Source organism: Equus asinus, chromosome 2 (assembly GCF_041296235.1).
Source record: "Equus asinus isolate D_3611 breed Donkey chromosome 2, EquAss-T2T_v2, whole genome shotgun sequence".
NCBI classification, from domain to species: Eukaryota; Metazoa; Chordata; class Mammalia; order Perissodactyla; family Equidae; genus Equus; species Equus asinus.
In genome coordinates this window covers 117,910,220-117,936,556 of record NC_091791.1, presented here as the reverse complement: position 1 = coordinate 117,936,556, position 26,337 = coordinate 117,910,220, and the positions used below count along the sequence as shown (strand labels likewise).

General features: G+C 44.4%; 1 protein-coding gene across 1 annotated transcript in view; it reads left to right on the top strand.

The window, feature by feature from the left end:
* Positions 1-22,138, top strand: part of ATP10A (ATPase phospholipid transporting 10A (putative)) — a 179,326-nt gene extending 157,188 nt beyond the window's left edge. Inside the window, 10 exon segments of the mRNA XM_014844398.3 lie at positions 3,949-4,133; positions 9,649-9,976; positions 12,579-12,655; positions 14,574-14,699; positions 18,355-18,555; positions 20,135-20,215; positions 20,294-20,398; positions 20,876-21,063; positions 21,206-21,784; positions 21,786-22,138. Coding sequence (XP_014699884.3) covers positions 3,949-4,133; positions 9,649-9,976; positions 12,579-12,655; positions 14,574-14,699; positions 18,355-18,555; positions 20,135-20,215; positions 20,294-20,398; positions 20,876-21,063; positions 21,206-21,784; positions 21,786-21,816 — 1,901 coding nt within the window. The 3' untranslated portion in view covers positions 21,817-22,138.
* The last annotated feature ends 4,199 nt before the right edge of the window (positions 22,139-26,337 follow it).

The window sequence follows — 26,337 nt, the reverse complement described above, 5'->3', positions numbered from 1 at the left end:
TGGACATTCATCACCTCCCTCGGCCCCCATGCTATATCTCTGTTAACATGTCCTAAGTTTTTGATAGCCCTAGTATACCCTAGGATTATACTGAACTTGAAATCAGTCTTCCTTCCTAGATCTTTTTCACAGGAATTGCTTTCTAGCTTGGATTCTGTAACTTTTACTCAGGCAACTATGTAAACTTCTACAAGTATGGTTTTCTATTTATCCCTGTCCCCATTCTTTCTTTTGGGGTCAGGTCTGTGTCCTGGCTAGTGAAGATTTTCAGAATTCAGATTCAGCCACCTTCCACTGTCATCCTGAGGCTGATGCTTCTCTCCAGGAGTGTGTTAGAATGGCTCTGAGATGGGTCAGTGCAGGAACCAGGGGGACCTGCCTGGTGGCATAGTGGTTAAGTTCACGTACTCTGCTTCAGCGGCCTGGGGTTCGCCAGTTCAGATCCCAGGTGCAGACCTACACATCACTCATCAAACCATGCTGTGGTGGCATCCCACATAGAAGAACAAGAAGGACTTACAAGTAGGATATACAACTATGTAATGGGGCTTTGGGGAGGAAACAAAAGAGAGACGAAGATTAGGAACAGGGCCAATCTTCATTTAAAAAAACAAAAAAGAAAGTGCTACTTTTAAAAAAAATAAGAACCACTGGACTGTCCATAGTGGGCACCAGCAGTGTACTGGGGCCTGCTCATCCCTGTTGGTGAGACCCTGTTGATAAATTTTTGGAAATTTTGCAATCACTGTTTGCTGTGTTGCATGAATTTTCAGGAACGTTGCATAGCCTTTGACGCTATGTTGATAGCTTGAAATCCAAGCCAAGGTGAGGGTATTTGCACCACAGAAAGGGGCAAGTGCATCAGACAGCCTCTTCCTGCAAGCTGGTTGTTAAACACATACCATCTCCTGCAGCCTGGGATATTTATGGTTCAGGATGAGGCCTGAGCTGGAAAACAGGAGAGCCACCACCACCATGCTCCCTACAGCTTTATCCACTGGCACTGTGTCCCAGCTCCTCAGATTCATTTCTGAGAAATGTGAAGTAAGCTGTTTCTATTTTTAATATCCCAAAGCCAAATACCCCTTTCTAGATCTTTTCATTTAGGTTCTCATGTTCAATAACATCAGAGAACCACAAAGGAAAGACTATCATTCATGCTGTGTTCTTGAAATGTTCTTTTCCATAATGTTCTGGCCAAGAACCTAAATTCAAAGGACAATGTTCTGCTCACTTTCCTCCGCACTCTTGCTAGTTTCTCCAAGTGTCATCTGAAACTCCTCAGTTGGTGAAAGCTTTGCCCTCCCATTAACAGCTGCCTATATCTGAGCACAGGGAGGCCTGGAGGCACTAGCTTGCACCCTTGTTATAATACCCAAAATGCCAGGTTCTCCCGAGGATCAGGTTGTAAAGAAGGTGACATTTACTCAAAGTCACATACATTATATTAACAACAGCTACCTTGGAGAGCTGGAGAAAGATGCTGTGCTTCCAGATCATTTTAAAAGGACTGTTCCCTCGAATTTACTCTTTATCCTCAGCCATATTTCATGCTGAGACAAACATACTTTCCCTAACTCTGTTTCTAATATCAATAATATTCTGTGTTTGATTCAAAGCTGCACTTTATATAGGTGAGGGTCAGTTGAGTGACCCAGTGGGGGGCCCGTTACTTTGGCCAATTAAGTCCTGAAATAAATAAGTTATATTTTCAAGGTGTTAGGTCTTCCATAAAGGGTCAAACTCCCTCTGCCCTTGAATTCATCTGTGAGGCCTTCCCTGCTTTCTTTCTTGGTGGGCATTTACCAAGGAGCCCTGGCTGAGTGGCCAAAATACAGAGACAGGAGACACGGTCTCTTCTGTAGGAAGTTGCTGTCTAATGAAGGGTGACAATTGAATGAGTTATACACGAAGCACCACACCATCATGGAAGAATTATCCCAGAGCAGACGTGCAGTTCAGAGGTTTGGGACATTAGACATACTGTGCGTGGAATCCTGGCCCTTTCCTTGCAGGCTCACCTCCCTCACCTTTGCTTTCCACGTCTGTATCATGGGGATAATTGTAGTACTCAGATGTTAGGGATGCTGCCCAAATTTTTATCTGGCAGATAGCAATCCATCAAAGTTAGCTGTCATTGTGATTATTCCATAATCATTATTATTAGCATTAAGTATGAACAAGGCACTATGAACACATGGAGGCAGGCCTGATCATCCTACCCTCTTTCACCAGATGTCAGGGAACATGTCACAGAAGAAGTGACACTTAGGATGCGCTGAACAAGGACGACTCTGTTGGATGGTGAAGATAGGGAGTCAGAGACCAGGCACACACTCTTCCTCGTGCTAGAGCCAGAGGGCTGCGAGAGTGGAGAGGCCAAGACCAGTTGCCCTCCTGGTGCCTGAGTGGTCAGGGAGGTGTTCACAGTGAGCATGGACCATAATGCGGTCTCATTCCTAAGTAGACCTCGAACCCCACACCTCTGCCTGGTCCTTCCCATGGGGACTCCATGGTTCAGAGCAGAGGGCAGCTGGGGTACGATATCCCCTCCTCCTTTCTGGGTCCTTCTCAAGTTCCCACTTAACATTCTGGTGCATTCCTCAAGTGGGAGGTAGGCCCAGGTCCAACACACCACACAGGCTGCATGAGGTGGAAGACAGAAGACACTTGCCCCTGAAGGCGGCTTCTGAGGAGCTCTTTATCCTGACCTTGGTTACACGTATGTGTGATTTGTGAAAGCACAATGAAGGGTATCATTTAGGAAATGGGCACTTTTTGTACATGTGTTATACCTTGACTCCATCCTCCTTGCACCTGCCATCTGGTCCTTTCTAGGAGGAGAAAGGGAATGGGCTTTTCTCAGTCATTTCGGGCTGCTATAGTGAAATACCACAGACTGGGTGCCTTAAACAACAGGCATTCATTTCTCACAATTCTCGAGTCTGGAAGTCTTAAATCAAGGTACTGGCCAGTTTGCTTCCTGATAAAGAACTTCTTCTTTGTTTGCAGATTGCTATCTTCCTTCTGTATCCTTGCATGGTGGAGAGAGATCATCTCTCTTGTGTCTTTTCTTATAAGGACACTAATCTCATTCGTGCCGGCTCCACCCTCATAACATAATCACTTCCCAAAGGCTCCACTTCCTAATACCGTCACATTGGGAATTAGGGCTTCAGTCTATGAATTTGGAGGGGACACATTCATAGCCATGTCCCAGCACAGGGAACAGCTTGGCATAAAAGAGAAAGGCAGGGCTGATGAGGAGCCTTCAGTCAATGACACACCTCTAGAGGGAAGGTAGAGACCATCTCACCAAGTTGGAAACAGAGGAAAACACAGAGGCTGGCCTAGAGAGCACATTTCCCACTGAGTGGTATATTTTTACCAATATCCTGAGACCTAAATGGAAAACTCGCCTCTTATTCGTTGTATTTGTGGGAAAAGTACATTCAAAATAATGTTGCTTTCAAGTAATAATGGGCCTGTGCAGTCTGTTTCGAGCATCGCTGAGAGCAAACATTGTGGATGTCATTCACCAGAAGCTTTATGTGGGATGGGTAATTCTTAAAACTTTTCCATCCCTCAGAATGTGGTCATTGCCACCATTTCCCCACAAGCTTTGTTTCCAAGTTATCTATAAAGTTAAAAGTTAGAAAGCATTGAAGGTGCTTTGTTGTAGGTACAAGGAATTCTGTTCAGTGCCTCCCAGTTCTTCCTATGCATCCTCGATTGTGTCAAGTCAAGAAAGGTGTTGTAAGTGTCCACCACTGTCCTGAAATGATGAGTCATCAAAGAGTGCTTCCAAATGAGTCAGATCTCAAGCAGATCCCAGTCTACAGGGCCATGCGGACATCTTTGGTGTATTGATATATGGCATCCACACCCCATCAGGGTCTTGGGGCACGTGAGGAGTGGGCTCACCCACGCTGTTGTACACTTGACCAGGTGCCACTGGGATTGAAGACCGCCTACAGGATGGAGTCCCCGAAACCATTACTAAATTGCGTCAAGCAGGACTGCAGATTTGGGTTCTCACCGGTGACAAACAAGAAACAGCCATTAACATTGCATACGCCTGCAAACTTCTGGACCATGATGAGGACATCATCACCCTGAATGCTGAATCCCGGGTAGGTGGATTGGGAGGAGGCCCTGCTCTGCCTGAGGCAGCCACGTGCCTGGCCAGCACCCACAGCAGAGCTCTGTGGGAAGGCCACCAGGGAGCCTCCGTTTCTGGCAGCCACTGTGAGGTGGGCCTTTTCCCTCTGCCTCTCTGTTTGCACCTCTGGGTTATGTTTCTGGCACTTAGAACATGCTCATTGTTGCCTTGGAGGATGCGTAATTTGCTGGAATTTCTTAGATTTCTTTCAAAGAACACACATCTGGGCTTTATTATTGCAAAATTCAACCTGCTTTTTCCTGATAAAGTATCCATGTCAACAGTATCAGAAATTTTTTTCATGAGATCACCTGGAAGCTCAGGACACATCAAAGTCCTCACAACAATGTAGGCTGTCTCATGGATGGCCCAATGGGCACTGAAGGTTTTCATCCAGTCACATTATCTAATTAAATCCCCCAGTATGTAGGGAGTACCTGCCTCTCGTAAAATCCTGGTCTGGGCTCTGATTCCTCCAGTGAGCTCCCACTTGAAGCGTCTCCTCAAGCTGGATGATGATGTCTGATTCATCAACTTTTTCTTTTATGGATCATCCTTTAGGTAGTCAGATCTAAGATGTGCCTAACCACAAATATGTTTTCTATATGTTCTCCTAAATTTTTTTGGTTAATATCTCACCTTTAGACACAATCTGTTTTGTGTAGAATTTTGTGTAAGGTGTGAGGTTTAAGTCAAACTTCACTTTTCTACATGTAGCTGTCCAATTAGTCCACCGCCTTTTGTTGAAAGTCTTTTTTCCATTGAATTGTCTTTACACCTTTGTTGAAAATCAATTGGTTCTATTTGTGTGGATCTATTTATAGACTTTCTGTTCTGTTCCATTGATCTATGTGTCTATCCCTTCACCAATACTATGGTGTACTGTGGTTTTATTATGTCTTAAAATTGGTAGTGTTTTGTTTAATTTCCACGTGTTTGGAGATTTTCCTGTTGTCTTTCTGTTATTGATTTCTGTTTTAATTTCATTATGGTCATAGAATATGCTTTTTATGATTTTAATTCTTTTAAATTTGTTTATTTTTTTAATGGCCCAGGGTGTGGTCTGTCTTGGTGAATGTTCACGCGCACCTGAGAAGAAGGTGTATTCTGCTTTGTTGTTGGCTGGTGGATCAGTTAGATCCGGTTTGTAGATGGTATGGTTAATTCTTATATAATAGGGTTGAGCAATCTGTGACCTATGGGCCAAATCCAGCCCATCACCTATTTCTATAAATAGGTTTTGTTCAAACACAGCCTTGCCTTTGATCTTATGTACAATCATTGGCTATTTTCACGTTATAATGGCAATGTTGAGTAGTTGCAACAGAGACCGAATGACCTGCAAATCCTAAAATAGTTACTCTCTGGCCCAACATAGTCACTCAGTTATTTTGATTTGTATTTGCATAGTGTATCTTTTTCCATCCTTTAGTTTTTAATCTACCTATAGCATTACATTCAAAATAAGGCTTTTTTTGGCAGGTAGATCATGTTTGAATGCATTCTGACAGTCCCTTTTAATGGATATGCTTAGATCATTTACATTTAGTCTAATTATCAATATGTTTGTATTCAGTTCTACCATTTTATTTTTTGTTTTCTTATTATTCTCTGTTTTTGGTTTCTCCGTTCCCTTTCTGATCTTCTTTTGGGTTATTTGAACATTTTTTAGTATTTTATTTTAATTTGTCTATTGTGTTTCTTCAACATCACTTAACTTTTTTAGTGTTTTTTCTAGAGATTAATGTGCATACTTAAATTCTCAGTCTACTTTGAATCAGTCGTTTGTCACTTCAAGTGGAATGAAGAAATCTTGTCACTGCATATGTCTGTCTTCTCTTCCCCTTATGATGTAGGTGTCATATATTATAGCTACAAACGTTGAAATCCTCGTCAGATAATATTATAATTTTTGCTTTCAATCAAAAAGCCTATTTTAAAGAATTCAAGAGGAAAAGAACAGTCCATTATATTTACATAAATATTTACAATTTCTGTTGCTCTTCTTTAATTCCTGATTTCCAGGTTGCCTTGCAGCATAATTTTCCTTTTGTTGAAAGAGCTTCCTTTATCACTTCCCTTCAAGTAGGTCTCCTATCAACAAGTTCTCTTACTTATCTTCAACAGAGAATGTCTTTATTTCACCACGGTTTCTAGTGAGAAATCAACAGTATCTGAATCATCGTTACCCTGTGACTAATGAATCATTTTCTCTTGCTGTTTTTGAGCATTTTTTTTGTCTTTAGTTTTAATCAGTTTGATTATGACTGTTTTGGCATGGATTTCTTTAGATTTATACTCTGGGATTTGCTAAGCTTCTTGAATCTGTGGGGTTATGTCTTTCATTAAATTCAGTAAGTTTTCAGCCATCATTTCTTCAAACACATTTTCTGCACCACATGTTCTCTTCTTCGTTAGACTGACAACGTGAATGTTAGGCCTTCTGGTATTGTCTCAAAGATCCCTGATGCTCTCTTCATTTTTTCAATTTTTTTCTTTCTTATTCAAATTGGATAATTTCTATTGATCTCTCTTTGAAGTCACTGACTTTTTCTTTCGTTATCTTTATTTTGCTGTTGATCCTATTTAGTGAGTTTTTTTAAAAAAAATAAACTTGATATATGTAGAACAGTTTTAGATTTAAGGAAAAATTGTGAAGACAGTGCTGAGAGTTTCCATGTAATCCACACCCAATGTTTCCTATTATTAACATCTGTAAATTATTACTTATTAAAATCCATACTATATTTAGATTGCCTTAATTTTTACTTAATGTTCTTTCTGTGTTCCAGCATCTCATCCAGAATACCACATTGCATTTGGTCATTGTGTCTCCTTAGGCTCTTTTGGATTTAACAATTTCTCAAACTTTCTTTGTTTTTGATGACCTTGACAGTTTTGAGGAGTACTGGTCAGGTATTCTGTAGAATGCCCCGATATGGGAATTTGTCTCATGTTTTTCTCATGAGTAGGGCAGTGGGTTTAGGGGAAGAAGGCCACAGACAAAATGCCATTTTCATCATTTCATCACATGATATCAATGGTACATCATATCAACATGACTTATCATTGTTAATGTTATATTTGTCAGGTTTCTCCACTGTAAACTAATTCTTTCACCCCTTTCTATACTGTACTCTTTGGAAGGAGGTCACTGTGTATAGCTCACACTTAAGGAATGTGGAGTTGTAGTCTCCCTCCTTGAGGGCAGAGTATCTACATAAATTATTTAGAATCCAGTGAGCTTTTTATTTTGGTTAATGTGTTTTTGTTTTTTAAATTTCTATTTGGTTCTTCTTTATATCTCCTATATTTTTCCTGAGACTTCCTTTCCATTCATTTCCAGAATGCCCACTCTTACCTCTTGGAGAATAAGGCTTCTTCAGAGCCTTTGCCAAATAATTCCACTATCTATGTCATCTTGGCATTGGCTTCTGTTGATTGTCTTTTTCCACATACATTGAGGTTATTTGTGTGCTGATAAATTTTGGGTTATATTGTGGGCATTTTGAATGACATTCTGGTCATTTTTTAATTCTGTGAAGAATGTGGATTTTTTTTACACAGGTGATCAACCCTCTTGAGTTCAGGCTGCCTGCTCTCAACAGCCTCTGTGTTGGTTTCAGTGTCAGTTTTGTTCACCCTTTGCCCAGCTGTTAGAATCTGTCTCACATTTTTGCCACCCTGAGGTCAGTTTGCAATTTGAGTAACAATCTACCCCAGAGTTCAATTGTGAAAAGTCTTTGTTATGCTGTTTAGGATTATGTCCATGAGTGCACAGCTTGTGGGTGAGCGCAGGAATTAATAAACCACATCATGGGGCCAGTTAGCCAAGCTCCTCCCTCTTCACAGTCTTTCCAGTACTTTCCCATTCTCTGGGACTCCCCTTTTCAGTCCTATGTCAAGGAAGCTGGGGTTTGAGTGACCTTTTTCTGCTTTGTACTTTGCACTGACATCTACCTCCAGGGCCAAGTGGGGGTTGAACAGAAAGAAGGAAGGCAACAGTTATCCTGCCATTGTGGGACCTCAGCTTCACGGACAGAAGAGAATGTCCATCTCCCTCAGAATCTTCAGCACAGACAGTCCTGTTGCCACTGCTGTTCTTTCCACTGCCACCATGGGAAAATTGCCTGGGGCTAGGGTCAAGAGAATAGAGAAAAATAAATTAAAATGAAATTTCTTCCATCTTCTCTGAGCATGGGGACTTCCTTTTTCCATTCCTCAACCAGACCCGCAGGGCTTCTCCTGGAGCTCCTTCTGTTCCTGCATTGGTACCCACTCTTAGGTTCTATGATGGGTCCAGACCAGAGGCTGCCAGAGTGAAAATGGAAAACTCAGCCACCTGGTCATTGTGCTTGGAATGCTGGTTTTCTTCCCTAATCCAACAGCTACTACTTCCTTCCTTCCAGAGTCCTTGAATAAGTGCTCTGTGAATTCTGTCCAGGTGCCATCACTGCATCAGTGAGGGAGACAGGGTGGTGTGTGCTTGCTCCATCTTACCTTGTCAGTGCTCTGTGCTAGGACCAGGGAACTCATGGATTGCTATGTTGAGGTCCCACATTCTCTTCAAAGCCTTCCCCAGTTGCTACCACTCTCAACCCCACGCTGGAAGCAAATCTTTCCCTGTCTGTATCCAGTAACACTTTTCACCTTCTGATCTGCGACTTGCTGTGGTCATGAGTGTGTGTGACTATGTGTGTTTGCATGTCTGGCTGCCTGCCTATCGCCCCAAGGCTGCTAACTGTCTTCTCCAATCCTCTTTTCTCTGGTCTCACTCACTTTCCTAAATATAAAAGGTCCTTAGTAAGAAGTTGTTGGACACAGCTTGATTTCCATACTCTGTAGGAAACTGGTCACTAACTCGGTGGGCTCACTGCCCATGGAGGACCAGGAACCATTTGAGTTCCCCAGAGTGGGTCTGTTCCTGGAAACAGCTGTCCTTCCGATGTCTCTGTCCCCTGACCTGCAGATTCTTCAATAAGTTTTCCTCTTCTTTCTGGAATTCAGATAGAGTTTTGGAAGAGCATTGCCAATTAAAAGGCTTAGTAATTATGCTTTTTTTTTTTTTACTTCATTTTCCTGGTCAGCTGGAGAGCTTAGAGAGACATTGATGATTACACTTCTTCAGGGGCTGAATGAGGACCTCAGAGAACTATGGAGAAGTACATGTGAGGTCCCTTCTGCCTAATCAGCGAGCAATCTAGCCACAAAATTGTTAGGCCTCCCAAAGTGAAGGCATTCTCTTTCAACCTCTACAGGGTATAATGGGAAATAAAGGAAAATCTTATAGAAACCCTAGACCAGCTCGGTCTCTTCTCTGTGGAAAGTCATCCTCTTCAACTAACTTCCCAGTTTCTGGAGGGAGGCCTTCTGGGCAGAACCTGCAGCCTGATGCCCTGGACAATGTCAGACCCAGATGTGTGGGGAGGGTCACCTGGTCTGCATGCAGCCAAGTGAACTGCACGGTCCTCTCATGTCCATTTTAGGAGGCATGCGCAGCCCTGCTGGACCAGTGCCTACACTACGTGCGGTCCACAAGCCCCTGCAGCACTCCTCAGAAGACTATGGACAACATGAGCGTGGGATTCTCCCCTCTCGGCGCCCCCTCCACGTCTACCACTTCTGACCCCAGCCCAAGCCTTGTGATTGATGGGAGAAGTCTGGCCTATGCCCTTGAGAAAAATCTAGAGGATAAATTTCTTTTCCTCGCTAAGCAGTGCCGGTCAGTCCTTTGCTGTCGGTCGACACCCCTGCAGAAGAGCATGGTGGTGAAGCTGGTCAGAAGCAAGCTCAAGGCCATGACTCTGGCCATAGGCAAGTATCGAGGCTGACCTGATGAGTCTGTGTGTGAATGAGCAGCCCCCATCTCTTGCAGCTGCTTCCTCTTGATGCATCCTGAATTTCCTACCCCTTCCATGCTATACTATAAAATGGGAAAATGATTCCTTGCTTTTTTTTCTACTCACAAAATCATACCCAGTGCAATGAAACAGGCAGCCTGTTCCAAATATAAAGCTTAGATGTGAAAGCCACAAAATAGATTAACAACAGTTATAGCTACTTACTAGGAGGTCAGTAATACAACGTGGTTTAAGAAGATGGAGCTTTTACTGTTTCCTGGGAGACAGGAGACTAGAGAACTGCCCATCCCAGATAGCCACAGCGATAGCAGAGTCTTGCACACAAAGCATTATCCCAGGCCAGCATAGAAAGAAGGCCCTTTGCGAGTTCTTCTGGTCACCATGAGCCACCTGGAGTCTAAGGCTTCTTAATGCCATAAGGATCCACAGATTTGATTGGTGATCAGAATTCCCATTGCCTCTTGTCAGCTTTACTTTGCTCATTGTTCCAAGACAAGCATCTAATTAAATAAATCCATCCTAAGATATGAATAGTTGCTAAATGTTATGCCATTTCCTTAACGACTGTGTGTTTGATGGTGTTTTTTCCATGCAGACTGTTGGCCTGGAGAGCCTTCTGGGTTCCTCTCCAGTGCTACATGGTGCTGACCTGCCCCTGCAAGGCATCATCCCACCCACAGCTGGGTCAAGTCTTCTCCAGCCAGGTTCAGGGACTCAGCAGTGCCACCTGCTGGTGAGAACCAGGAAAGGCTGCAGGTAGCCTGAGGAAAGGGTAATCCCCATGATCCCCAGCTATAAAGTTTGGTCTGCCTGCATATAAAAGCCACACCCAGGTGAGAGTTGGCTCTGAAATAAAACATCCTCACCAATCAGTAATAATTACAGTATTTTCTGCAAAAGGTCTGTGACAGCCCCTACTTGTTGATGTGAGGATTGTCACCCTGGCACTTGGGACACCTCATCAGGACAGAGTTGAGGCCAGTGTAGAACCTGGGTCCGAGGTCTGGTGGCCTTAATGTGATCATCATGGAGACAGCTCTGCAAATCCTGAGGGCCATGGAGGGGAGTGAGATTGGCACAGATGTGAGCACATATTCAGTTGTGGTCCCCTGGTTCAGGCTGAGGGAAGACAGGCAGCTCTTCCGGGGGTGGGGCCCTCCTGAGGGAAGCTGCCTCAGGACCACCTTTGCCCTCATGTGCCTGGAGGGCCTTCTGGTCTCCCTGGGCAAGTGTTGGAGGCAGGAGCTAAGGAGTCTTCAGGCTGGGTCTGCATGTCTGCATGCTCACCGCCAACCTTGCTCCTCTGAGTTCCTGTCCTAAGTGGTGACATGAGGATCCGTGTCCCCCTGGTAAGGCTGGTTTAAGATGTGATTGATAAACCACATTGTCACAGCTTGGTCAGTGCCTGGCTCAGCCACTGAATCACTGATGTGTAGTGTTCATTTAAGAAAATGGAGATGAAGCTTTGGCTGGTTACAAAGAAAAGAAGAAACAAAATAGAATCTCAAAAGGGAAAGGGAAAGAAATGACCCATCAGAACTTTAGCTCGTTTCTTTGACCATGAGTTAGAACACTGATGTGATCCATTCCCAGGCATCCAGTGGTTTATGATACAGAGAACAGAGGAGGCTGCCGTGTCTCATTGTGAATGGGACATTCTGGGAAGAACTGTAGAGACTGCTATTGCTTCACAGAATTTCAGTTCAACAAATACTGACCGCTGGTGTTGGACTCAGTGCAATAAAGAACGGAAAAATCACAGAAGAGAGCCATCCTGTAGGCATGTTATGAGCTACTCTGACTTTAACTGTGCTTTTGGATTTTTGCAGCTTGAGAGATTCTCCATGCTTTGGCCCTTTCTGCTGTCCCCTTCCAAGAATGGTCACTATCACTGAGTAACAATGACTTTAAGTCTTTGCTTGCCTTTCCCCAAAGGTGTCGAGAGCTCTGACCTATGCCCTGTGTTCCTACACGTTTCTATTGGCAGTTTGACTGAATAAATAGAAGTTCTCCTTTATTGCCCCCTCAGAGAGCCCACAGGTGAGCATAGTCGCTAATAAGCTAGCTGGTAATAAGGTGCAGAAAGAACTCTTCTGTTTGCGGGGCAGAATTTAGCCTCCTCTCTCAGTTTAGAAAACTGCTCCTGTAAGTATGAATTGGAATAGCTGTGACTAATGTGCTGTACATGAGATAAAGACCAGGGTAGTTCAGTAAATAATAATGATGAAGGTGATGATAGCATCTTTCATTGTCCCAGACACTGTGTTAAGGGCTCTGTTGGTGCATGAGCCAATGATGTAGAGTGAATACTAAATAAAAAGGGATAACTCCAGCCTCCTTTCCAGCATCTCCTAGTGTGGCTGGTAGTTCCAGACCTCACACCATGTTCTGACAGCTTCACTCAGTTCTCTCAGGGCAGACACTGCAGTGCCTTTTCTTCGCTCTGCCCATGACCCTTTCACAGGACTCGGTCCCTGTAAAGACCCATCAACCCAACAGGATCTGATCCTGTGCATCTCAACTTAAACGATTCTTCCTGCCTGTGCTGTTTCTAGGAGACGGAGCCAATGATGTCAGCATGATCCAGGTGGCAGATGTGGGTGTGGGAATCTCAGGCCAGGAGGGCATGCAGGTAAAGACCAATCAGGGCTGTCCTGTGTGGCCACTTGGCCTTCACTGGCCCCTTGTCCTGTCACGCCACAATCTGTCCTGGCTTTCCTGTTGGCTCTGTCTGACAAAGCTAAAGGTTTGGCCTTCAATACAACTGATACTCGCCTTCTGCTAAGCCAATAGTAGAAGATAAGGTAGAAGAATAAGTAGAATAAGTAGAAGATAAGAAGTAGAAGCTTCCTATTTATGAAGCAATGTGCAGTAAATATGTCTGCCTATGTCTATAAGTATATTTTCGTGGAGTAAGTGAAGCAGAGAAAGGCAATGTGAGTCATTGCCTTCTCTCTGGCTGTTTATGGCTCATCCTTGGAAGACATTTTTTAAATGTACACAAATAGTCCTAATTTGTAATAAGTGCTATGAAAGAGAAACACTATTTTCTGTGCTGGATATTTCACAGGAGGGTCTAACCTGGCTGGAAGCATTTGGGAAGGCCACCTTGACAGAAGGGCGAGCATTGGGTTTAGGACCTAGATTTGGATGTGGGAAGGAGTGGCAGAAGGCTGGAGAGGCAGGCATGGCCTGGTAGGAGGGGTTCATCTGCAGTTCCCGAGGGCTGGAGCTTCTTCAAAGACAGTCTAGGGGTCTACCTCACATTCCTCTCTTTAACTTCTTTCTGACAACCATCCCTTCGGCTGAATTTTTAGACTAACTCTTTTGAGGAAGGGACCCTGTCTCATGGGTCCAAGTCTGGCAATAGAAGGGTCTTAATAAATGAGTTTTGAGAGGATGAATAATGAAACAAATGAAATAAATAATGAAATAAATGGTGAATAATAAATTAAGGAATGCACAAAGCCCTTCAAACCCCTATGTGTTAACAGGAAGAAGTATAGAGACAGTATTTTCTTTTAAATCCTTCAGTTCAAAAAGCAGATGTTCTGAGGCTTCAAACGTCTGCCATGTATTAAAGACGTTACTCTCTTTCACAGAAAGGAGTACATCAAGTGTGCTGTGCTCTTTTCTGGGTGTTATTTGAATGTAGGGAAATTAGTTAAATATTAAAAGCAGACTTACATTTTTGTATGGAATAACCCTCCAAAGATAAGTGTAAATCTGTCTTTTCCTGACATTTTCTTTGATTTTTTTTTCCAAATAGAGAAATTCATTATATGGTATGTTCCAAGTTTTTCTGGGCACAAAAGGTGTCGTTTTGATGTCATTGGTCTGGCCTGGTTAGCTTACTTGTGCAGAGCACTGTGCCCAAGGAAGCGAAGGGGAGCTCCTGCCCCAACACATCTTTCCTGCTGACAGGGGCAGCCTGCTGTCCCCACTCCCTCCTGTCCACGTCCAGTGCCCCGCAGTGGCCGTCCTGGGACTGGGTTACGAGGATGTCAGTGGAGCCATGGGCCTTGCCTCTCTTATCGCCTCTGACTCCTGAGGAGAATGACCCAAAATGCACCTCCTAGGACAGCTGACCATCTGTCTGTGACATGTACAAAAGGGGCAGCTTTGGTTCATCTTTGGGTTGAGATCCTAATATGTTTTAGATGAATAAAATATCAGAGGGCGGAGAAAAGCAGGGAAACTGTGCTCATCTCCGCTTTTTTTTTTTTTTTTTTTTTTGGCTTATGAAAGAAAGCATGGGAAAGACAAAGCAAACACTTTTAAAAATCAATCAATTACATGTATTGGAAATCTTAAATATTTGAGTCCTATAAGGTGATATCCCTGAACTAGAGTGCTTGTCGAGACTGAATTTTTTTTTTTGAAGGAGATAATAAGGGAAACAATGGTAAAGCGAGCCTTGGCAGTCACCTGCACACGGTGTTCCAAACTGGATTTCTCCATCCATGTTCTACCTTGAATTCGGGGGAGATAAGACAGACATGAGGCGGAGTGAGACATCACCAATAATGAGAACTCCTCTCCATTTCAAGGCAGTGATGGCCAGCGACTTTGCAGTGCCGAGATTCCGATACCTCCAGAGACTCTTAATTGTTCACGGACATTGGTGCTATTCCCGACTTGCCAACATGGTGCTGTATTTCTTCTACAAAAACACAGTAGGTATTTGACACCACCAGTCTTTAGGGTTTTTGAATCAAAAGGCCTAACCTGAGATTCATAGGACTATCACCCGAATGCAGCCAGCAGGCCACCTCACAGCTTCCCATTGGTTGGCCTTTGTGCATTTGCCCCAGGCCTGGCCTGGCCTTGCCTTGCACCCTGTATGCTCAGATGTCTAGCTCACAGGCTCTTAAGGGTAGCTGCTCCTCTAAGGGAGAAGGTTGTGGAAACAGGTAGATCAAACAAGAACATCCACTTAGTGCTTTAGAACGAAAAGTAGAGTGATCATGAGTCTAGTGGTCTGCACAAGGTCACACAGGTAGTCAGCAGTCAAGGCCACGTTTAACCCCCGTCCATCCAGTCCAACCCCTAAGCTCTTAACCATTGTGTTAACGTGTTTCTCAGGAGCAGATTGCTGAGGTGTCCACAGAGAGAAGCCCTCCAATCACTGCTTTCTCTAGAGTGGCCAGGGAAATGAAATGATAAGTAGGTGTGTGATTGGCAGCCCTGGAGTCAGAATAGGAGCACGTTGTCACACTATGATCTCGATATTGAATGGCCTCCCTCTGGACACACCCACAACAGGCCATGCAAGCGAGTCCCAGGTCAGGGTGTAGGCTTGGGCCTGGCAGGAAGGGAACCGCCAACAGGACCTGGCCACAGTCTCTCCTGTGCTCTCAGGATACATGCGCCCCTTCTGGCCAGCTCTGTCTGGAGTTGCCCCTTCAGTCAGGTCAGGTCCAGGCCTGATTGGCTGAGGACAGTTCTGTCTCTCCAGGGGCTCTGATCCAGGGCTCTGGTCCATTTCACATGGATCCTCACATTTGACTCTTAGTTCCTTCATTACTAAGTACTTGGAAGACAGGAGTCTTTCTCCATACCTCTCCCTGATGGACACCATGGCCACTTCAGAACTTGCCCTACTTGTAAGTGAGGTGTGGACATTCTGCTGAGAAGTTCCTGGGCTTGTTGCCCTTGCCTCTGATAGCTTGTGGTTGAATGTACAAACAAGGAGACAAAATAAGTAAACTCTTGGCATCAGTGACCTTCCAGAGTAGTCCCATAAATCTACCACATTGGATACCACAGCGAAGATCATCCTGTACTCTTCTGAAAAAGAATAAAATACGTTAAAAGATATATTTTTTATTTTATTATTTTTTTATGTAATTCCATTTAAAATCTCCATGCTAACTCTCAGCTGCCATCAGTACACTTCTTGTTCATGTTCTTAATTGTTTGCTCTGGAGATTTAGACCTACCTTTCTTTTTCCATCCTCTCCTGCCCCCTCACTCTCACCATTTTTCGAAATGTCTTCTAGCAAATGAATACAAATGCTCAGGACCAATCAGGGCCTGTCTGATTTGATAGGTTGAGTTCTGGAAATTAATTCAGATTAGATTCTGCCTGGGACTGTATCCAAGCGAGGCAGGGCTGTGCTCCCCCTGTCCTTGCTGATCACTCCCCCTCACTTCTGACCACCTGGCATTGCATCCCCAGCACTGAGGCCCTATGCACACAATTGCAAACCTAGAGGTTCCCAGCTCCCAAAGGGGTGGACAGGTGCCTTGAGTAAGGGTGAGTGGGGTTGGTCGGGGCAGAATCTTATCCCTGTTTCTGTCATTCGTTAGCTGTGCGCTCTTAAGCAAGTTATTTGCCTTCTATGGATTTTGTTTTATCTGAAACAACAACATTGGGAATTGAGCTTTGCTCCTCATAATTCCTAATGAAAATTTCTCAGACTGAGGGGAAGGCATTCAACATTTCAGTTGCAAACAAGGGCCAGAGTGGCCACCTGGAGTGGGCAGAGCCTCCTGCCCACCAGATGAATCTGAGCTAACAGAGAGGACAGAAAGAAGGAGGTGCTTATTTTTATTCCTTAAAAAATGCAGGGCCACTGTTAACAAGCACTTAATCTATTTGAGGAGTTCAAGGATGATCTCTCTGCCTCCCAAAGTAAGAAAGTCATTAATTTTAGGAATAAGTTGGCCTTCCTTTCCAATAAAGAACAGAGAAGAAAAGTTTCCATAGCAACAGTGGTTTGGGAAGAAGGCTTTTTGGTAGTACAAGAAAAAAAGTCTCCATTATCTAAGTACTTTTCCTCCTCGTTCTCCTGACTGCACTTGCTCACTGATGATTCATTAGGCTAAGCCTGTCGGGGTGGGTGAGAGAAAGTCAGCCGTGGGAGTGAGAAAGGGAAGAAAGTCAATGAAAAATCCAAGTTTGTCCGTTTTCAGTGTGGAGGGGAAACGTTGCATTAAATCTTAGGCCGAAACAGGACCTGGAGAATATGTCATTATAGGTTATAGATTATATCAAAGTTATATCATTATAGGTTATATCAAGCCATTTCCAGGTCAAGAAACCGAAGCTCAGAGAGGTTAAGTGATTGAATCAAGGTCAGAAAGGTAGACTGTGGCCACTGCAGAAACAAAACCAAGGCCATTGTCTGTGGAGCCCAGCAGAGAATGTTCGTCTACCGTGTTTTCTCTTGGGGCTGTCCATGTGTATCAGGCCAGGGTCCAGGAGTAAACAAGTTGGCTTATTACTTATACAATGACCATAGTCAAATAATTTAATATCTTGCACCTAATTTCCTTTTCTCTAAATGGGGTAAGCACACTGGCTGCTTGAGCCTCAAGTGAAATAATTTTACTGCTAATGGTAACAACAGCAAACCATAGGTGAGTGCCTACAGTGTGCAAGGATCTCTTGTGAGTACTTAAAATGCATTAGTTCATTCGCTCCTCATGACAACCCCATAGCTAAGTATCATTGGTATGCCCATTTCATGAACAAGGAGACTAAGGCAGAGAGGGGTTACATGATCTGTGCCAAGTTGCACAGCTAATAATTCTAAGAATGCTTGGCAGTTGCTAAACTGCCATGCCCCTCATATAAATGCACTCTGGCCCCTGATGCTCAGTGATCTAGTAATAGTGAGAAGAGATCCACCCAACTCCTCCTCCTATTGAGCATGGGCTTGAGGAGGCTGTTCAACTCCTTGAACCTCACTTTCCTGTTTGGCAAAGTGAGGGTAGCTGTAAGAACCAGCAATAATGCCTGTAACTCATCTGCCAGCACAGTGCCCAGTGGATATCAGGGCTTAGTCAAGGCAGCAATATTGGTATCATCATTGACTTCGCTGCCATGCTTGTGTCCTCTCTGCCGTGGGAGCCAATAATTGCTCACTGCTCCTCAGCAAAAAGGGTATATAACTAAAGAGGGAGGAAAGACCTGGCATATGGCACAGGTAGGTTGGTTTAGGGTCACAGAGGAGGAATACTAGGGAAAAAGCCATAATGGGTGATGTACTCAGCTGGTCCTCTTGAAATGTGAGCAGCCTTCAGACTTTGCTGGACCCATTTTTGTTTTCCATTAATGATCTGCGGCTCATCCCTCCAAGGGCTGATCATGGGAATTCCCAGCTCCTGCTGCCAGTCCTTCACACTGAGGGGAATGAGAAGAGCACAGGGAGGAGGTGGAGGGAGAGACAGAAGGCAACAAGGTTAGGACTGTCTTTGGAGGAAACTGCTGCCTATAAATTCGATCTTTATAGTCAAACTCTGCAAAACCCTTAGATCTCTCGGATGAGAATCTGCAAGGGCAACGAAGAATTGCTCATTCCCCTCTTTCTGGCTTGATTTCAGATGTTCGTGGGCCTCCTGTTTTGGTTCCAGTTTTACTGTGGCTTCTCTGCATCCACCATGATTGACCAGTGGTATCTGATCCTCTTTAATCTGCTCTTCTCATCGCTTCCCCAGCTCGTGACTGGGGTGCTGGACAAGGACGTGCCAGCCTATGTGCTGCTGACTGAGCCACAGCTCTATAGGAGTGGCCAGCACATGGAGGTGAGGCTCCCTCCTGCCTCTACCTCCTGTTTCCTGGGCCTCCCACCCACCACGCTCACCTGCTGGAAAGTGCAAGTCCCTACATCTCCCTTTAAATGTACACCCTGAGACAGATTCTTAAAATCCTAGAATCTGACCAGTAAGAGGAAAAAAATGAATTCTGTCTACTTGCCTATGCAAGGCATTAAGCCGAGGGAGGTGATTGGTTGTGGTGATGGTATCGTGAGTGTATGCATGTGTCCAAACCCAACTAGTCGTTTACTTTCAATGTGTGCAGTTTTTGTATGTCAGTTTACCTCAATAAAGCTTAAAAAAGAGAGGAGGATTCAAAAAAGTGTATAGTGAGGTGAGAACTGTATCCACACCAAGAATCTCTAGAAGCCCAAGGAAAGCCCATTTGGAATCTACATCAGGGTCACATGGGATCTCTGCAGCCTGGCAGGGGTTTTTCTAAAACAATCCCCCCAAAAATGTGATTTATTTTGAATGGGAATTAACAAGAAGATAAACCCCTAGGGAAACTGTTGAAAGAACAAGTGAATACAAACAGATGTAAATACATGTTTGCATCAATGCATGCCATAGATTGACATGCTAATTACCAGTTATTCTCAGCCAGCCATCAATGTAAGCCAGCTAAATGCTTCTCTTAAGCTAATTGGAATTATTAAATGTGTGCAAAGGGAATGGAGCCCCATACCTCCTACAATATACTCTAATTCAGAGTTCATTTACTTATGAGTTGAGTTCCCCTGGTCATCTCTGTTGACATTGGGTTCCTACCAAGCAGGCAGCATGGGTGCGGGTGACTGAGGGTCAGGCAGGTGAGGAAGGCCTCTGCTTGTTACTGTCGCCTCTACTCAGCCAGGCCTCATCTGTTCGGCTGGCTGTGGGACCAAGACTCAGGGCATTTGTCCTGTGGTTAGATGACCAACAGGAAGAGCCTAGGCAGGACTTTCATAGGCGCTCATTAGATTCTCCTTCTGTCTGTTTGCAGTGCATTTTCTGCAGGCCAGTACCGGCCAGCTGCTCAGGAACTCACACACAAATTTAGTCACCCAGATACTGAAGACTCAGCATCTATCAAGGTCATTTTTGCCCTTAGTATACAGCTTTTTTATTTTAACATTAAAACATATCCATGATCTAATTTTAAAAGCCTCACTTTTAAGAAACATTCTAGGGGATCCACCAACAAAAGGAGACAAAACCCTGACCACGTAGGAGTAGAAGGACTCAAATTGGAGGAGGATGCCCTGGTTTCCAGGTTCTGTGCCTCCTCTAAGGAAATGTTCTCTCATAGGACTTAGCAGTTTCATCTTCCTACTGTTGACCTAGAACTTCCGTGTCTGTCTTGTGGTACAGATGCTGTCAGTGGTGACTCAGCTGAAGGTGCTTCAGCAGGCATTTGTGTAGTGTTTTCTTGCCAGCCCTCTGGGACCTCCCTCTCCAAAGTCCTGAATGAGCAGGTTTCCCTGGGGTGCATGACTTGTTCGTCACTGGCCTGTAGCATGATGAAAAACATATTTGAAAAGATGAGCACTTCCCTGTAATCTCTGTGCTGGTTTTTGTGTCCCAGGAATATCGGCCGCGTACATTCTGGTTGAACATGGCCGACGCTGCCTTCCAGAGCCTGGTGTGCTTTTTCGTTCCTTACCTGGTAAGTTGGCACCTGGCACAGCCTTTCCCATCAGCTTCATCCAGCGTCCCACAGGCACAGAGCACTGCTATCTTTCAGGCCTACTACGACTCAGACACAGACGTGTTCACCTGGGGGACCCTCATCACGGCGATCGCACTGTTCACCTTCCTGCTGCACCTGGGTATTGAAACCAAGACATGGGTAAGCATGGCAGGCATGGTCCAGAGGGTGCTGATGCTGCCAGTCCCACTCTTCCATACAGATTCCATGAGATCTAGAAGGCTTTTAAGCAGACAGGGGACTACAAAGCCAGCCTCACTGTAATGGGAAAGAACACAGATCCATGGGCTGGCCACACATGTGCTCAAGCCCCTGGTGTGGGAGCTGCTGCAGCCCATGACCCACACTTCTGCTGGCAGCACTTAGTTCCTTCCCGTCCTCTTTCCCTCCTCCTCTACCACGTGCTTCCCTTCCCTCTCTCCTTTCTCTCACACCGTGACTTCCATCTCTTCACCGTGTCCAGGGTGGTCCACAGGTTCCCTAGGCTTCCCCAAGCCCCACCAGTCACCCATGCCAAGACCCCTGTTTTCACTAAGCTCTTAGAACATCACACCCACTCACGGATGACCAGTGCATTTTTGTTGAAATAAAAGCCCTGTCTTTCTCTTTCCCCCTTAGACCTGGCTCAACTGGACAGCCTGTGGCCTCAGTATCCTTTTATTTTTCACTGTGGCTTTGATTTACAATGCTTCTTGTGCAACTTGTTATCCTCCGTCCAACCCTTATTGGACAATGCAAATATTAATGGGCGACCCCATGTTTTACTTGACTTGTCTCCTAACGTCTGTCACCGCGCTGCTGCCCAGGTGGGTATCAAGGATGTTGTCTCTCAAGTACTAAGTGAGCTCTGAGAGCATCTTAAAATCTGTGTTTTTGCGCTGTATGAGTCTCAGAAAGCTCAAAGACACCACCACAGCGATAGCTGACTTTTTTATATGCTCTTTCCAGATTGTTTTTCAAAGCCCTGCAGGGGAGCCTTTTCCCCACCCAACTTCAGCTGGGACGCCAGTTCACCAAGAAGTCCCCCAAGAAATTCAATGCTCCCAAAGAGACCTTTGCTCAGGGACATCTCCCAGGAGAAATGAGAACTGAACCGGCGGAACAGAAGAGCGTTAGTACCTCTGGACCCCTCTCCCAGGACTGCACCTTGCCGGTGTCTTGGCACACGCAACAGCCATCCTGCTCCCCAGAGGCCAGCGGGGAGCCCAGCACAGTGGACATGGGCGTACCTTTGAGGGAGGACACCCTGCTGGCGGGACTGAGCAGTCAGACCCCAGGGTCCTCCATGCCAGAAGAGGCTGTCTTGGAAGGGTGTCCTGGGGACTCCAAGAGAAAACCCACCAGCACCAGTAGGACAACCCTCCTGTCGTCCATCTTCAACCTGCCTACCTTCAGCTCACTCAACTGGATTTCCTCCCTCTCACTGGTCAGCAGGCTGGGAAGTGTCTTACAGTTCTCCCGAGGTAGTTTACAGATGGACAAGCAGGACAGCGAATTCTTGCCCAGCGCCCCTCAGCCAGAACAGGACCTTAAACGGGCAGACCACGGACTACTTCTAGGAGCATCTTCCAGGGACTGCAGCTGACAGCAGCCACTGTGAAAACCTTGAAATGGCCTTTTTTATACCATAGATGGTTTATTATTTGCACAGAAGAGTTCTAGTGAGATGTATTTTATATGTTTCAAAGGCTAACACGGGAAACAAAAGGTACCAAAAAAGAAAGTATACTTTTTAAAAGTTCTAAGTAGAGTATATTGGAAAGAAAAATAAGAACTTTAACATACATAAAGTTTAAAGAAGAGTGACACTTGAAAAGTGTGTTTAGATTTATTTTTTCATCTCATTTTATAAGAAAATGCAGTATGATTGGTTTTCTACAACATGCGTGACCTTTGCTTTCCCCATGTGTAAATGTGTGTGTGAGCACCGGGAACCTGGGCGGATGTGGACAGCAGTGAGGGGAGGTGACAGAGGGGCGAGCATGTGGCCCCCAACAGCAGACCCCCCCAGTCTGTCTCCCGATTCTGCTACCTTGGGAGAGCGGGGGCTCCATTTCCCCCAGAAAATTGAAAATGAGAACTCAAGAAAAACACATACGTGAAGTTCATTCCACCATTCAATTTGACACAGGCATTTCATAAAGATCGCCTTGTGGGTATTATGGTTCCTGTGTAGAGTCTTGCTTGTCAAAATCCTAACAATAAACAACTTCACTTAGCAAAGAGTATGTGTCCAGTTGCCACTGTTGTGTGGAGTTATTAATCTGTGACCTAACAGAGCATGTTCTGAGTGCCAAGGACACTTACTCATGGCAAGTCCTTTCAGACACCAAAAAGGAAACAGCTAGGTGACCTGGTAGCTGCACACTGTCACGCTGTGACACTGAGTTACACCACAGCTCCCTGCACCAGTCATCTGCACCCTCCAAGCCCTTTCTGCCAAGAGGCTAGGCTTTTTAAGTGTGTATCTTTACACATTTGTCTTATGAATCATTATTTCTGTGCCTCCAAATAGAGAAAAAGAGAGGGAAAAATTATAAAAACCTAAGGCAATTACACACTATTTCCTCTTCGGAGCCCTCTCTTTGCACTTTGCCAAGCAGTGAGGTGCCTGCTCTGCTCAGCTGGGGATGTGAAGTGCGTAGGGTGCTCCCTGCTTAGGGCTTCTGTGTCTACCTGTCCCTGAGAACAGCAAGGTACAGAGAGCGGAGGGTCTCAGGACTGAGCAGTTCCTGAGCACAGCATACAGGAAGAATGTCTGGTTATCGAGTGGGTGTGGCTTATTGCACATGACAGAAGATGCACCTCATCCAGTCAGACAGAAAGGAAGGCAAGTCTCACTGTGTGCAAGGCCAGAGAGAGGGTGGGTCTCAGCATGACTGAAATCAGCAACTCAGACCCGGGGCTTTTCTCCATTCTTCCTGCCCTAAGCTTTCTGGGGTCAATTTTATCCTAAGGCTGGCTCTGTTCTTGGTGATGACATGGCTGGAACCATCCCAGGACATAGGCTCACATCACACTGTCCAGAGGAGAGAGAAGGCACCACTCTCCACATTCCAAGCAGAATCCTGGTTTCCTTCACCTCATACCACAGAGGTTGCATGACAGCCTTAAACCGGGTACTGCCAAACTAAGGGGAATGTCCTGCTGGGGCTCCCAGCTAGAGCTGGGAGAGAGGTCAGCTTCCCTCCAAGTACCTGGGCTGCATGAGTGGATTCTCAGATGAATATCTGGGACCTGTTAGAGGGGAAAGAGAGAAGAGAGAGTGGAGGAGGCTTCAGCAGCCAGCAATGCCCAGGACTGAAGGTGACACAATCCCAACCCTGCCCCCATGACTGAGGCTACCTCATCTGTTCTTGGAGCAACACATATGAAAAGAATTTCCTTGGGAAGAGGTACAACATTACAGTTTCCTGAATTAAGGTAATGGCTGTATCCATAAAGTACAAGAACTGTATGGATATTTACTCAGATACCAGAGTATCTGAGAGCCCCAGCTTCTAGATTTTCCTGCAGTCACAACCTACCTTCTTTCCAAAGGACATCTTCTCTCCATAGATACTTCCTCTTGGGAAGTGGAATGATCCAGGAAGTGGCTTTGGGAAAACACATACTAAAGCCATTTAAGAGAAACAAACATCATGAAAGGCGTTGGCAGTTAGCCGCTCTTTAGGATGAAGAATATTCATAAAAGCCTATGATAATAATCCATCACGAACAACTAAGTTTGATCAAAATGAGCATCCTACAGAGGTGAATTTCATGATTATCTCAAAAAAGCACTGTGTAGGGGCCCACCCGGTGGTGCAGTGGTTAAGTTCGCACGTTCTGATTCAGTGGCCCAGGGTTCACCGGTTCGGATCCTGGGTGCAGACATGGCACCACTTAGCAAGCCATGCTGTGGTAGGCATCCCACATATAAAGTAGAGGAAGATGGGCACAGATATTAGCTCAGGGCCAGTCTTCCTCAGCAAAAAGAGGAGGATTGGCAGCAGATGTTAGCTCAGGGCTAATCTTCATAAAAAAAAAAAAAACACTATGTAAATATGTTACCCAATCCTAATCGCAAACCTAAAATAGATAAGAAGGCTGGCTCCTTAAGGCTGCCTCTGCTCTTGGTGACAACATGGCTGGACTAATTATTTGACCTTAAACAGAATGCCTGTGTCAAACCCCAAACCAGTGTTAAGTTCTTGGAGGCTGGATCTTGTGTTCTCTTCACCTTATATCCCAAGCACTAGCATAGAACCCAGCTCTTAGAATGCACTCAGTACATGCTTGCTGAATCCAAGAATAAATGTTAATAGTGAAACACTAACAACATTCCTGTTAAAATAGAGATAAAGGAAAGTTACTTGTTATAACCCACTATTATTTAATATTTTCTGGAATTTCTGAACTAATGCAATAGGACATGAATTTTTAAAAAGAGTAAATATTGAAATTAGAGACCAAATTATTGTTACTTAAGCATAATGTGGTTGTATACCTGAAAAGTCCAAATGAATAAATTAAAAGGGTCTCGGAACTAATAAGATGAAGCAATAAATTGACTATGAGGAAAGCTAACTGTAGCTTTCCTACAGAGCACAACGAAGGGAAAGAAAAGATCTCACTCACCAATACAAGATCAACACTAATAAAAATATAAATGCAGAAATAGTCTCGAAAAGTATAAAGACAACTTCAGAGTTTCCGAAGACGTTAGCCAAAGTCTTAACTACAAACACCTGCCTCATTTCTGGGTTAAAAAGCTAAGTACTGTAAAGGTGCTGCGTCCCAAACATAATCTCTGTAGCCTTTTAAAATTTTTAGTTCTTTTTTATTCCTTCTCCTTGTTTATGTATTTTTGAAATTAATAGCATGGATATGGAGATTATCTGGCAAGATACACAGGCAAAAACATCAAAGAGTATTCTGAAAAATGGAAGTAATGGAGAAACCAAACTAGTCAAATATCTCATAAAGCCCTAAAACTTAATATAATAATAATTCAAGAAATGATACGTAAATAGAACTAGCTAGAAATGACAGGAATTTATCCTATTACATACAAGAACTTAATTTATGCTTTAAAACATGATCAAGAATCAGTAAGAAAGAGAAATAGTTACTTAATCACACTGGCATTGGTCAACAATGTGGAAAAATAATTCATCATCTTATGTCCATAGCAATAAATTCCAAATAAATTAAAATATTTAAGAGCTCAAACCATGGTAAAACTAGAAGAAATTGAAATCAAATATCAAACTTCTGGAGAGGGTGGCCCTGTAGGCAGTTGGGGCAGGTCCTGGGGTCTTATCTGCCTTTTGGCTCCAGGCACTCCTCAGGCTTTGCTTCCCACGGGCGATCTGAGAACCACATGCCCTACACAGCTCCTTTCTCAACCTTCTTGGCTTCTTATAGGCCCATTTGGGATTTGCCAACCCAGATCTGTTATTATCTGGAACTATCAGTTGAACCATCCAGGATGCTGCTCTTACAAACTTCCCTCAGGCCCACTGTAATGTTGTGATTTATAATAAATATCTATTTGGTCTTTGTCCCCATTCCTGGCACAGAACTCCTAAAACCATTGGAATTTCCTGTAGTAAAGGTGTCTTGATATTCATAACAAGCACCTTTAAACCACTCCTGAGTTTATGCTAATGAGGTGACTTTTGGAAAGCAGCTAAGGATGGGGGCTGGTTTCCAGTGGAGCCAGCTATGTGATCAGAGGGCTGGAACTTTCAGTCCTACCACCTTCCCACCTGCTAACCTCCACCCTGACCCGTGAGGAGGGGACAGGGGCTAGAGAATGAATTCAATCACCAAAGGCCAATGATTTCATCTATCATGCCCATCTAAGGAAGCCTCGATAAAAACACAAAAGGATTCAATGCAATCTCTATCAGATAAAGTTCCAACAACATTTTTCACAGAAATAGAACAAAGAATCCTAAAATTTATACAGAACAACAAAAGACCCTGAATAACCAAAGGATTTCTGAGAAAAAAGAACAAAGCTGGAGGTATCACACTACTGGATTTCAAAATATACTACAAAGCTATAGTAACCAAAACAGCATGGTACTGGC